Source organism: Taurulus bubalis (assembly GCF_910589615.1).
Source record: "Taurulus bubalis genome assembly, chromosome: 19".
NCBI lineage: Eukaryota > Metazoa > Chordata > Actinopteri > Perciformes > Cottidae > Taurulus > Taurulus bubalis.
In genome coordinates, this window is record NC_136607.1 from 17,316,968 (window position 1) to 17,331,771 (window position 14,804).

The 14,804-nt window shown below is 41.9% G+C and overlaps 1 protein-coding gene across 1 annotated transcript; it reads right to left on the bottom strand.

The window, feature by feature from the left end:
* Positions 1 to 10,428: 10,428 nt before the first annotated feature.
* LOC306751742 (zinc finger protein 703-like) lies at positions 10,429 to 14,560 on the bottom strand. Its single transcript, XM_079235370.1, has 2 exons — positions 14,223 to 14,560; positions 10,429 to 13,393 (listed from the first exon to the last, which is right to left on the bottom strand). Exons 1-2 carry the CDS (start codon positions 14,451 to 14,453, stop codon positions 11,870 to 11,872), a joined length of 1,755 nt encoding a protein of 584 aa, XP_079091496.1. The 5' UTR covers positions 14,454 to 14,560; the 3' UTR covers positions 10,429 to 11,869.
* Between the last annotated feature and the right edge of the window lie 244 nt (positions 14,561 to 14,804).

Genomic DNA, 14,804 nt, shown 5'->3' on the forward strand with positions numbered 1-14,804 from the left:
GGAAAGTTTTTTTTTTTTTTTTTGGGAAGCTCGACTTGGTCGACCGAGAAGCCCGGTAGAGGAGGAGCCGGGAAAGAGAGGAGGAGGAGGGAGCAGCGGGGAGCAACATGAGGGAAGAGGAGGGAAGAAGCCTGTGTGGATCGTGCATAAACATGGCAAAGAAACAGGATTCCCCTATTATAAAGTAGATTAATAAAACGCTGCTCAGCGTTGGACTTTTTGCGTAAAAAGAAGTGCCACCAACTTCTGAGCAGCTGGTTCCAAACTGTCTTCTTGTCCTGACTTTTCAAACTACATTAAAGTTATATCAGAGTGTAATAGAGAGAGATTTCCAGCAGGGGGCAGCAGAGACCAGGTGAGCGCTTTCAGGTTTTACCCCTCGTGACTACCACAGTAAACAAATACAATTTAAAGGCTGGAATGAAAGTACTGCACTTTAGTACTATTTAGAGGTATTGTACTTTATTCATTTTCTTCTACTTTATAGTTTTACTCTACTACATTTCAGATGGAAATAGTATATATATATATATATATATATATATATATATATATATATATATATATATATATATATATATATTAAATGAATCGTTACTTTACAGCTTCAGATTGCAAAATATAATCAACTCGATAAATGATTATATCGTATACTACGCAGCAGTATGTAAAGTAATTAAAATAAGCACATTAATACATCAATAATTAGAATTCGATAATATATTATATATTTTTTTGGAATTATATATTCTCTAAAATGAGCACTTTTAAGTATATTTCGATTTTTTTATTTGAATACAGGACTATACAGTATTATTTTATTGCTACTTTTACTCAAGTAAAGAATAATGATTGTACTTTACTCCATTTCCATCCTTCTTTCTACAGCTGAGAGGGAAGTATTGTACCTTTTACTCCACGATATTTATTCGATAGCAATAGCTACCGAAAGTTTCAAAAGTTTTTACATAAAACTACAGGATAAGATCATAAAATAAAAAATACGTAGTTAAAGATTAACGTTTCTAGTTTCCAGTCTTTTGTTGCTCGTGAGGTTTTACACAAAAGCAGTGTCTGGTTTGGGCTCATTAAAAGTGTTAACTCTTTATTGCACAAATAGTTTTTTGAGCAACATCTACAGCATATGTTGAGCGTGAAGCTACATTATTTTTTATACCCAAAATAATGGTAGTTTGATTGTACAATAGGCCAAATGTCTAAAACATGTACACTTCTATTGTTATTCAGATGTCGTGAAACGTCATATGCTACATGTATCTTGTCTGTACTTCCTGTCTTTGACCTCCAGGTGTTGTTGTTGCAGCATTTCATGAAAACATCAGTTATTTTGGAGGAAAAGACTTCATTAAAGTGGCACAGCCAGCGATGCAAGCTAGCAGGTAGTTAGCTAGCAGCTAGTTAGCCTGCCATTAATCATGGCTGACAAGGAACACAAGGGGTCAAAGGTCAGAATGCTGACAGCAGACTCTGTTATAAACTGCCTGCGCTGGGAGAAATGGAGAGTTTGTTTACCGGCTCACATCTACAAAGAAATGTGAGCGGAGTTGATGTAAAGTGACATAAAAAAAATATATTTTAGTAGTTACAAAACAGTCATTACTGTTTGAATAAAATATGAACATCCAGCTGATCATAATGAACGTCACGGTAAAAATTTTAGTAAAAGTACCACGTATCAAAAGTTAAGACACATATATTATTGTATAATACATTTTAATGTATCAACTACTTAACATAGAATTGGTCATTTTAATACGTATAGGAACAATAGTTTTTTTGTTATTTCCAAAATATTTCCTGGAAAGATATATTTAATTTGGTGCTAATTATATACAATGATTTAATTATAAATAAAGTGTCAAATGTGTACAATTGAAATAAAGGAATTTTAATTTATTCTACTGTAAATACTTTTGTCAATAAAAATAAAAATAATAACTTGGGTTTAAATTAAGCTTTTATTTCAATGAATATTACAAATTTTCCAATATTTAGTACCAAATTACACAGTTCTTTACAATAACTTTTGAAGGGAACTATTAGCAAATGGCATGCGTACATAATAAAGATGCTGCCAAACATGTAAATCTGTAAAAACAATATTGGTGTCAAGTGGAGTAAAACATGGAATATATTCGTAAAACATACTGGAAATACTGGAGACAAGCTACTGTTTCCCCCTGCTTCCAGTCTTTATGCTAAGCTAAGCTAACCCACTCATGACTGTATTGCTTCACATTCAGCGTACAGACATGAAAGTCTGCAAGAAAGCAAATATTTCCCAAACTATCCCTCTAAAGGCTGTTTTAACACGAAAAGGAGGATGATTATTAGATTAAATGTGAAAGATGAGACTCTTTCTGCTGCCGTTGCCTTCTGACAAAACATATCGTCCTTTTCAGAGCCTGTCAGATATTCCAGCACAGAAAGACAGAGAACAAGGCCGGCACAGAGAAAAGCAGGGTGCTGCTTCTGCTGCTGTGTGGAGGGAGAGTGCACAGAAAAAAAAAAGAGAAAAATTGGTACTCGTGACGGGGGAAGATTGAAGTCCTGTTAAGTGCTCTGCTTGAAAGCATGTCTGGCCTCATTAGCTGTCAGTTGTAACAATACTGAACTGGCAGTGAAGACAGGTTGGAGTCTAGTGGTCATAAATCACTCCTCGACAGCCGCCTGACAAGCTGGGAACCAGTACACAGGCACGGGCACCCTCTCAGCCTGTCAAGACACCGCATAGGCACACTGTAATCTGACGAAAATCATCGCCCTGAAATTACATAGAGCCTGGAGAAAGGAACGGAAAAAAAGGGGTGTTTTGTCAGAAGGAAATTGCTTCTATTTCACATGTATGTGCACTCGTATGTAACCCCTGCATGGCTGTGTCCATTAGCTAAATGAGCGGTGGCTGCAGTGGCTTCTGTAGGGAGGAGGAGGAGGAGAGGAAGGGGGAGGGAGAGGGGGGGGGGGAGTAAAGAGCAAGGCCAGCAGGTCATTAATCACGGCCCCTGACATGCAGAGCAGGAGGCCAAGGCTCCCCTATGCATACAGCTGCTGGGCCACACTCAATGCAATGTGTTGACCCTCGTTGCCTCCCTCCCCACACACACACACACACACTCTCACACACACACACACACACACACACACACACACACACACACACACTCCCAGCGCCTGTGGCTCTCATCTGTCCAACTCCCTCTCCGTTTCTGTCACTCATTTGTGCTGTCAGACACCACCTCCTCTTGACCAACCGCAGCGCAGGTTATTTATTTTTTTACTTTTCACTTGAGTCAGTGAATGCAACATTTTTTTTGTTTAATTTATTTTTAGCCTCGCTATAACGTGATGGCTCCACCACTCTGGTCCAGGTTATACCTCAAAATACGATCTGACGGGTAGGCGGGGGAACCTGGTGCAGACGTTCACGTTCCCCAGAAGATTAATCCTCTCGGTGATCCCCTGACATTTCCTCCAGCTCCACCATGAGGTTGACATTTGTTTGTCAAAGTGAAACGTCTCAACGATTTATTGGATGGATTGCCATGAAATTTGCTAGAGATATTCGTGCCACCCTCAGCAGTACGACGGCGTATTGACGCCGCTGTAGGTAAAAAAAAAATGCTCAGGATTTAAGAGATTAAAGTCGATAATTTACAAGAAAAAATACGTGGATATTCAGTAAAGAAGTAAATGAACAAAACAAAAACTTTCATATTTTTTTATAGATTTGTGAGATTAAATTCCATCAAACCACTGTTAAACGTTGCGTTAACATGAACCACCAAGTGCAACATATACTGATTAGTATTTCTGTTCAGAAAGAACATACAATATAATGTGTATATGTACCTTTCAGGACCTTCGCCCCGCTCAAAAAAACATAAGAAAGCTATTAGCGCCTTACTCGGTTCAGTAATCTTACTTAATATACATATTAATATTACATCGTATGAAATTAAATGAATTTTAGTGTTTCATCTCGAGCCACAATATTAATCCTGTAGTAGCTGTATTTATGTTTGTTTCACACACTCCCCATTTATGTGTACACAATCTGCCAAATAATTATAATTGTAGTTTGGTTATGCAGCTGTAAATCTGTTATTGAAAGAAAGAAAAAATAGATTTCTCCCAAAGTGTACTGTATCCAACAATAAGATGCAATAAAAAAAGAACACTTTAATTTGTGCAATACTTTGGTTTCTGAACAAAAACCTGCAAAAGTAACGACATTCCCATCAACCTAAGCTGTTTAATTGTGTTTCATTAGCAAATGTTAGCATGACAACAACATTATTCCGGCTGAACATCAGCATGTTAGCGCTGCCGTTGTTAGCATTTAGCTCAAAGCAGCTAGCCTCTGCGAGTAGATCATTTTCATGCAGTATCTTTAGTCGATACTCATTCATGCAGCTAATACCTAGACCTGACTCATCATCTGGCCGTCTCCCTTCACGTACATCAGTCACACACCTCAGAGGGACCGAGCACAGCCAATAAAGAAACTGGGAACCAAAGGCCCTGCTCAAAGGGAGGGGAGGGGGTAGACTAGAGGTTACTTATTCACTATTCCCACCCACGTTTCCACAGTTCATCCCTCACAAAAAAACTCCGCTTCCCTAATCTCTTGGTTGCCACAGCTTTTTTTTTAACTTATATTTACCTATATATATATATATTTAAAAAGACACTGGGTATTGTAGTTAGAGGTGAGGGCCGGGTCGGTTGGTCCGAGTGAGTCCCGGGTGCAGCTTGACAGCTCCAGTGATTAATGATGACAGACTGTGGAGCTGCTCCTTCATCACATGACAGGCCTTTAACCTCTCAATCAGCCTAAACCCGTGCACAGAAAAAGGAGGAAAAAAAGCCAAAAGAAATGATGGGAGGAATCTCAGAGACAGTGAAATGGTTTCTAAACATTAAAATCATTAAGTCACAAATTGCAAACATATGCGCTGATACTTTGTCTGTATTGTGTGTGTGAGATACGGATAGCAGACGTCTGCCGCCCAGAAATAAACTCCTCTGCTTTCATTTTGTCTTCTCTCCAGCTTTATCACTTCATCCATCATCCGACGATGAGGCCTCTTTTTTTTCAAGTGGTCCAAAAATAAAGAGGACACAGATGTCAGCCAATGCTACACTGATGTTTCTAAAAACAAAACAAAAAAATAAAACACCATGAAGCCATAACTTACATCCAGCCACAGACGGAGAGGAACAACACATTTAGACTGAGCTGCTCACATGTGTACTTTACTTCATTGTATGCTACTTTGTATTTATAGTGTTCTTTTTTCCATGTATTTGATAGTTGTGTAAGTTTACAGATTCAACAGATAATAGTAAATATTATAATAATTTTCTTTGGTTTAGCCACAAGTACCGAGAGTACATAAACCAGCTGCAACATTCAAGTTATGAACGATCAATAACGATAATCAAATAGGGTAATGTGCATTATTTTGAAATACTGCATGAACAGTTTACTTCATACCACTGTTTAAGTATACTCTTATTGATACTTTTGTACTTTTACTTCATATTTTTTATGAATGACTTGTACTTGTCACCGAGTATTTCTACACTGTTATATTGTATTTTACTGAAGTAAAATACCTGACTCCTTCAACCATTGTTAAGTTAAGTATACTTGTATTCATACTTTTGTACTTTTAATTAAGTCAGATTTTGAGTGCAGGACTTTCTGTTTATTAGGTATACTTTATTACTTTTTTTTAACTTTACTGAAGTAAATGATCTGAGTACTTCTTCCACCACTGTTTATGGATACTGTTCTTAATACTTTTGTACTTTTACTTAAGTAACATTTTGAATGCACAACTTTTACTTATAACAGAGTATTTCTACACTGTTATACTCTTATTTAAATTTAAAGATCAGATTACTTCTTCTACCGCTATTTAAATAGGTTGTTCTTAATACTTTGGTACTTTTACTTAAGTAACATTTTGAGAGCAAGGCTATCACTTGAAACACAGTATTTTTACACTGTTACATTACTTTTACTCACATAAAAGATCAGAGTACTTCTTCCACCGCCTCTCGTTCTTCATGTGTATGGTGTTTAAAAAAAGATGTCGACAGAGGGAGTTTAGTGGTGTACAAGAGGGCAAACGCAATTATGGCTTCTTTGCTAATGTGCATGGCCCCAGCTGGTTCTGATCTGGCTGTGCTCTGAAGGGCTCCTAGCTCAGTTGTCAGCTCTCATGCATCACAGACCCGGTGCTTAACGGAAAGACGTGCTTTGGCAGCGACCAGCGGAGGCCTGGAGCCCAGCGGGTGCTGCTGGGTTAGCCGCATGCAGAGGAGGGGGTGTTGGTGACACCATCCTCTTCCTCCTGCATCTGGATCCTCACGGTCACATTCCCTCATTCCTTTTGGTTTTTCAACCTCTTCGTGAACGTAATTGGCCAACGTGACCCAGAGAAGACGCCACCCAACGCCACAGACTTGGGAGGTCAGAAGAGAAAGAATCCAAAATACACACACACACATATATACAGACACACACACACATGGACGGCAATGGAAAGAAAGGGAAAAAAAGTGAAAAAGCACAAACCAGAATGAAAAAGAAATGCCTGCATGGAAATAAGCAGACATGATTACTCAAATACAGTCATTAAGGAGGAAATGTTGTTTTTCAGGCTGTCAGGATGATTAATGAGGGACAGAAAATCCACTCAAACGCTGTTGTTTAGTCTAACCAGCAGACCTGATCTCTGCCACTAACGTAGAACAGACAGGATGTGTGTGTGTGTGTGTGTGTGTGTGTGTGTGTGTGTGTGTGTGTGTGTGTGTGTGTGTGTGTGTGTGAGAGCTGGTTTTTACCAGTCCTTTGGGGACATAATTGTGATTACAAAGCAACATTGTGGGGACTCGCCTCTTTTTCTTGGGGGGCAAACAAAAATGACGTGTACCCATCACGTAAATCATTACTTGTTGGGGTTTAAAGTTAGGGTATGGTTAGGATGGTGAGGGTTAGGGTGAGTCTCCAGGAAAATAACATAAGTCAATAAGTAATGTCCCCAAAAGTCATGAAAACCTGACTTCAAGGATCGACGGTTCGATCGTTGGTGTAATCCTCGGCTCAGCTAGCCCATGTCGATGTGTCATATATATATATATATATATATATATATATATATATATATATATATATATATATATATATATATAGAGGCATTTATATATATTATGTTGATGTAGGTGGAGCCGGAAATAGCATTTAAATGCTAAAAACATATACGTACTTTGACCAAAATGTAAATGTTTGGATTTGAATACATAAGAAACACTAAAGAGAAGCAAGAGAGTGATATAAAAACCAAAAAAAAAATTTAACTAATAGCTAATATGATGTGTCACTTGCATTTGGTTGTCGCTACTTCATTCTTGGTTGTTGGTGATGTTGTTGTGGAGCACCTTGTTGTTAAATGTCTATCTTTAATTGTAATGTATTTTTGCTGTGGTTGTAATTGTTTGACAGTGGCCACAGACGTGAAGAGATTGTACAGATGTATAAATGAACGAACTGAGAACGGACACAACGTAACCCTGAAGCTGCAGCCGCGCTTCACTGGATTTGCACAGGGGGAAACGAAGTCAAACGAATAACCTGAGATCTCTTTATTTGCCAAACACACTTGTTAGTCCTGGTCCCAAAAGAGTTTGTTCTCTTGGAACAAAGACAAGGAAACACACTGCTTTATGTAAGCTTACATTAATGATGAAGAAAAGGTTACCACACTTAAAATACCAGAAAAAAATATCTCTGCACTGTAATACAAGCTCAATACTGCTGTTTCTCATCGTGTGCTTTGTTTGGCAGGCGTAGCAACAGTAACTAACAGGGGTCATGTTCATTTCATTAACGTACCCGATTTATGTTAATAATGAAAATTGTTTCCTGTGATTTCTTTATTTTAATATGGCGTTTTCTGATGAAACGCAATCAAATACATCTTTTACAGCACAAAGTTCATTCAAGAATATTGTTTTATGCTGCAATACATCACCTGGTCTACATTGTCAACACCTTCTAGAGAAAATTATCCCTCTTTGTGAGCTTTTTCCAGCTCGTTCTGTGCCAGAAAGTCCTCAGAAACTCCAGATGTTCCTCCCAAAAATCATGCTGGAAGGCTGATAAGGAATCAGCTTTCAACAGATGCCTTGTGCCTCAGGACTCCGTGATTTAGTTGCTGTGAATGATGAAACAGGGTTTCAGTGTCTCACAGCCTGACAGGCTTTTATAATCATGAAAGCAGCTGCGAGTCCGGGTGACGTCATGTCAGCGGATGGGGAGCGAGAAATGAGAAGGTACATTTGTTTTTCCAGAGTTTCTCTGTTGATGTATTTGATAAAGCACGATATAAAATCACTGGAGTGTGGAAATGTAGCACAAGAGAAGTTGGTGCTGCAGCCAACTTTATGACAGTATGATGCTTAAACATAGCTGACAAACCGGTTTCGGTGGTCACCAATAGGTGGCATCCCAATCCAACACTATACCTCGAGTGCAGTACAAAAAACACAACTTAAATCCAGCAAGCTGATCGAAACATTTCTCCCATACATCAAGTCCAAGACCGGCATTGACTGTCCTACATTATCGACTTATTTCTTCAACGTGATAAACCTAAGTGTGTGTGTTTTTTTCTGGGCCGTATTGGTCAACTTAAAACCAGTTCGGACCTACAGGAGGGTTTCATGCCCTCGTACTGAACTCAGATGCCCCACAACAGCGTCTCAGACCGCTGAAACAGGAGCGCTTTCTCTTGTTACAGCGGGGGGCCGCCTGTTCTGGCCCCTGTGGGTCCCTTGTCAGAGCTGTGAGCGACCAGCGCGGGTCATCTATACTTCGCCGAGGGTGTCCCAGTGTCATGTTGCTAGGAAATGGCATATTACCGCTGCCAATCATGTGGAGACTGCAGGAGCCACTGCCAGGACGCCATCTTGGGCCCGATGCTTATCGGGATCCTGTATACGTGTACACGTTACATCCCTGTCTGCTAGGTCTGACTTTTATTGTCCGACACATTGTTTAGACCGGGCGTTAAGTAAGGATGCTGTTGCTTTAAGGTGACACTGCTTTTACTGCCGGACACAGGAATGTGAGCTGTATCCCTGTGGTCTGCTCATATGCTGCTCTGTCGACGCGGAAGTAAAGCACACCTCAAGTCATCAATCATGTGACTCGCTCACTTTAAAAATAGCCACTCAAAGCCAGGCGAGGAAAAAAGTTGACATCTTGCTTTCATTAGTTGTTAAGAGCAGACACACTTAAAGAAGGGATGAAAACTATCTATCTATCTTTCTATCTAACTTTCGTAAACAGTTTAAATGTATGGGAATAGTTTAGAAAAAGTGAGAGAAGTGGAATGTAGCTCAAGTAGTGTACCTATAGTACACATATGAAGTACTTATACTTGAGTATTCCATTGTATGCTACTACTACACTACATCTCAGAGGTAAATATTGTTCTTTTTACTTCACTGCATTTGTCTGACAGCTTTAGTTTCTTCCCAGATGATGTTTTTCTTCCCCTTCCTGTCCAGTAAAAACCTCGTATCTCCAGATGTGTTGATGTTGAATGTTTTTGATCAAGTGAAGGATGAAGTTTTCCTTTATGTGTTGAGAAACTCCTCCTCCTCCTCCTTCTTCTTCAAAGCTGTTAGAGATACGAGGTCTCAAAGCACAGAGACGCTAAAAACACATGATGATCTCATTGAATATGATGCGTGTATGTAGATTAAACTAAACAACAGGATATACAGTTAACATGCAACATACACATTAATACACATTAATGCAGCATGAATATTAATCCAGAAACATCGGGTATTTTAAAACACTAACAGGGAACATTCTACTGCACAATGAGTACTTTTACTTTTGAGGCTGTAAGTATTGGATAATACTGACATACGTTTACTGAAGTAAAGTGTTGCATGTAGGACGTTAAGTTGCAGTGGAGTATTTCCAGTGTGGTATTAGTACTTGTACTTCTCCTTCACCACTTCTAAAGAGAGAAGTTCAAACCCTGGGGGTTGAGGTTGTTTTTTGGTTGTCAATCAAGAATCGTCCCTGGAAACACATCAGATTGTGTTTTGTGTGTTGATTTTCTCCAAAAGGGAACCACCACGTCCTCTCTACACCGGTTTCAATGAGAAAAGGGAAGAGGTGCAACAAACTGACGTCAAACAACCTGAGATAATCACCAACATCTGATTGTTATTAGAAATGCAGAGTAAATAAAAGCTTCCAATTTGGAATTTTAATACTTTGCTGTATAAAAATGAATGAAACTTATGAGAGGAATTATGGTCGACCAGGACCACAGGAAATGAAGACAGAACAGAATTGACATCTTCAGTGTGATTTATTTAACAAAATATGACCTCCACTTTAACTGGATAACACCACAGGGTGTTCCAATTTTTACATAAAAAATATCACATCTCATTGTTATTGATTTGCTGTGGAAATAATAAAAAACAGCTGAGGAGTTCAGAGAAGGAGGGAGAGAGAGAGAGAGAGAGAGAGAGAGAGAGAGAGAGAGAGATGTGATTTCAACATTCTTTCACGAAGAAGTTCTAAAGATGTATTTTCGACATCTGTCATCTGGGCTTCCAGCATTTCTGCTCAGGATTGTAAAATGAGAATAGATGTTTGTGGTAAACAAGAAAGCCAGATCCCCAGTACAAAATAAATACAACTTCTCAGTAGGAATAAACAAAACATAAGGAACCAAAACAAATCATCGCCAACCATCGGGCTGAATAAACAGTTAAAGAGTGTACGCTGTGTGGAGCTTACATGCATCTCTTTGCAGGGAGAAAGCGACTGTGGCCGGACTCGCACCAGCCCACGGCTGCAACTTATTGCCATCCCTGCCACGCCGCATTTTTCCGCACTAAATCATCATCATTTGCAGCGAGAGCCCTGAACATCCAAGAGCTATTACGCAGCGTCCAACCATCAATTTGCAGAGCCCCGCGGGGCGGCAAAAGTCACCCGGGAGCGAGGAGGGGGGGGGGGGGGGCGGCGGCCATTTCTGCTGCAAAAGTATCCCAGCAATGTGCAGACATGCAAGAGCCACACGTGTCCTCTGAGCTGTAGGAGTGGAGCCTGATTAGAAACACGAAATCTCAAATATAATGTGGGAAGAAAGTGTGAAGATTTTGCACCCTCCACATCCTAGTTCCACGTGAATCCAGTCAGAGGAAGCGGCAACTTGCCGCAATTAGGTCAAAGCTTAAAGTAATAGCTTGGCATTTGGGAAAACTCGCCTATCGGATCTCTGGTTGCAAAGTTAAATGAGAATAATGATTCCACTCTTCTGTCTGGCTATTGAATACGAAGCTAGAGGCAGCAGCTGGTTAGCTTAGCTTAGCACAATGACTTGAAATAGAGGGGAACAGCTAGCCTGGCTCTAGAAGCTCACTTGTTTGTTTAATTCTACAAATACTCAAGTGCACGCTATTAATATGCGGTTTTATGCGGGGGGTTATGTGCTGGACTATATCTGGGCTGGAGTTCCATCGTGTTGATGGAAACTGGTTCCCATAAAACGTATTATATATCAAACAAATAAGATTTAGTGCTGGTTGGTGGATTTTGTTGCATTTGCACAGAGCCAGGCTAGCAGTTTCCCCCTGTTTACAGTCACTGTGATAAGCAAAGCGGGCTGTGGTTGCATATTTAAGAGAAAGATACAAGAGCGTTATCAATCTTCTCATCTGACTCTCTGCCAAAAAGCGAATAAGCGCACTTCCCAAAATGTCAAACGTCTCCTTTGAACGCGTAAGAGGGTGGTGTGTATCACTGGTAGCCCAGAGCAGATGCAGATCCAAGTCTTTGACTGTAGAGAGCGTAATGAGGGTAGTACGGGCCTGTGGTGGGCAGAGAGTGCAGGGAGATGGAGGAGGGTCCAGGGGGCATATGGACCTTATTGTAGGGGTGATAGCGAGCTAAACCCAGGCCGGGCGGCGCCCTGAGAGACAGGGAGCTGTGCATGGATCCTGGGCTGCTCTGGTGGGGGAGGTGGAGGTGGCAGGCCGCCGGTCCAGAGGAGGAAACGGAGAGCATCTTACTGTCCATCCCCACGGGCAGCGCTGTGTGCGTGCGCAGGTGAGCCAGCAGCTCGTCGGACGTGGCGAACCGCTTGTCGCACGGCCCGCCCGCCGACACCCAGTTGCAGGCGTGGGGCATGGGGTCGTTGGGGAGCATGAAGCCGTACGTGTAGAGCGGATGCGAGAGGGAGGAGGACACGCTGGACGACATGGAGCTCTGGTGGAGGGAGTGCAGCGGGTGGGAGGGGTACACCATTGGGAAGTTTGATTTGAGGGTGGGGGAGGGGTCGTGGATGCAGGAGTTGCAGTTGCTTCCGCCGAGGTGGGACACACTCGGGAAGCTTAGGCAGTAGGGGTCCCTGCATAGGCTCTGCATGAAGGACGGAGGGGAGGCCCCTGTGAGAGGGCTGGAACTCGGGTGCTTGCCCGGTACGCCCATGCTTCCGAGGCCCGACTTTGTCGGATCCATCCCGGGGACGAACTGAGACGGGTAGCCGGCGTACGCGCCCACGACAGATCCGTGGTAGCCCATATTAGAGGAGGGCAGCGGGAAGAGTTGGCTCGTTTTGTAGGGAGAAATGGGCGTAATGCGTCCGGGGCCGTGGTTCGCCGGCGCGGACTCCGCTTTACCCCCCTCGTGGTTGGAACCCCCGTCAGAGCTGCCGTTACTGCAGTTCGTGAGGGCTCTGGCGTGGCTGGAGTTTGCGTCGTGTGGACTGTCCGAGCCGGCCTTGTTTACGTCGGCGTCTTTTTTGGGATTATTGCTGCTGCTGCTGGTGCTGGTGGGACTGCCCTGCTGCTCGTGCGCAGTTTCTCCCCCAGGAGTGCGAGAGCGTGGCTGTCCACCAGGAGACTGGCTCAGTTTGTGATGATGCTGCTGTTGCTGAGTGTGTCCTGGTGGGGTGCTGCTGCTGGCTCTGGAGCTGGGTGAGGCCGCGTGGGCTGGAATGGACTGCTGGCCATTGGATGAATTTCCGTTAGTGGTGACATTATTGCTGGGAACCCTGAACCCGACTTTATCGCTGCTGCTGCTGCTGCTGGTAACTCCGTCTCTGCGACAGTCTCCACTGCCTTTGTTGTAGGGCTTGAAGCTACACTTGTCCTCCAGGGAGGGGCGGTGCTCTCCGTGCTTCAGGCTGGAGCCGGACGACCGGCTGCTGGACTCCTTGTCCCCCTGGCTGGAGGAGCCCTTGGAGGAGGACGGAGGGTCTGGCTTACCGATCTGAGAGCAGGTCTGTGCGAGCAGGGCCAGTGGACTCTTCTTGGCATCCAGCTACAATAAAACAAAGATTCTGATTAGCTGGGGATTTAAAAAAAAAAAAAGGTTTTAGGGCAAAAAAATGAAAAGAAAAATAAGCAAGGACTCAAACTAAATTAACCAAATGCCCGTTAGTCTTTTGTGGGCCTATTAACTGTTGTTGTTGTTTTTTTATTTTATTTAGTTATTAGCAAGTAATTATCAATTAATCTGATATTATTTTCTCAATTCATCCTTTTCACCATAAAATAATAGGGATAGTGAAGATAGTGAAAATAGTGAAAAATGCCCAATATGATTTCCCAGAATCTAAGATGTCTTCAACTTGTCAGTTGTGGGTTGTTATTAATATTATACACTTAGCAGTTAATCAATAATGCAAATAATCGATACTTGCAGCCCTACTTGTTTACTTTGTCTGGCCAAATGAAGTAAAGAATAAATTAACTGTCAATACGTGACAAAGACACAGCAGTAAATCCTCCCATTAAAGTAGCGAGCACAATGACTTGATTCTAAAAAAAAAGTGGCTTATTATTGACTATTTGATTAATCGATTAATCGCTCGTGCTCTAATTAAAGCACAAGTTGTCATCGCCTGGGTGTGTTAATGTGGATAAAGGCCACTCATGTAATGTGTGTGACAACAACACTGAGGCAGAGAAGCATTTGTTTGTCGGATTTTATTCTCTTCTAGAATGTAAATTAGGATGACACTGCAATTCATGTTCAACACCCTGCTGTGAAATCAGAAAACACTGCAGTGCAAAAAAAAGAAAGAAAATAGTCCTCTCTAAATGATAATCATGTTTCTTTTTGTGTTTTTTTTTAAAACAATAAATACCTCGATGCTCACTGGCGCGGGCGTCAGAGGCTGTAAGTATTCCGGGTGGAGCAAGTGTCCAGTGTGCGCGGTCAACATCTTGAGAACTCGGATGGGAAGCCGCCTTGCCTGCCGAACTGGGTCCAGAGGGGTCAGCGGAGACACCACGGCACCGGGACGAGGCTTGCTGCTGCCGCTGGTCTCACTGAGCTCGATCCGCTTACTTACTGATCCTAGAGGGAGATATTTCATCGGAGAAAAGGCGCTGCGCGTTCGGTGGATGTGCGTCAGGCTACTTTTAGTCCAGAATAGTGCTTACGGGTGACAAATGTAATCCATGTAATATAAAATAAATAAAAATAAACACACACACACACACACACACACACACACGTACAGCTGGACGTCCTTAAATGTCCCGAAGGACGGAGAATCCTCTCAGCTCAAGCATCACCGACACGGCTCTTATACTCCAATTTCAAACCAAAACCAAAGGAAAAAGAAGTCCACTGTGTGAATAATGCGCAAATGGAGACAGTGTCCGTCCTTTTAGTACATACAAAAAAAAAGAGCAGAGTTTACTTTATATAGTCCAAGTGTTCG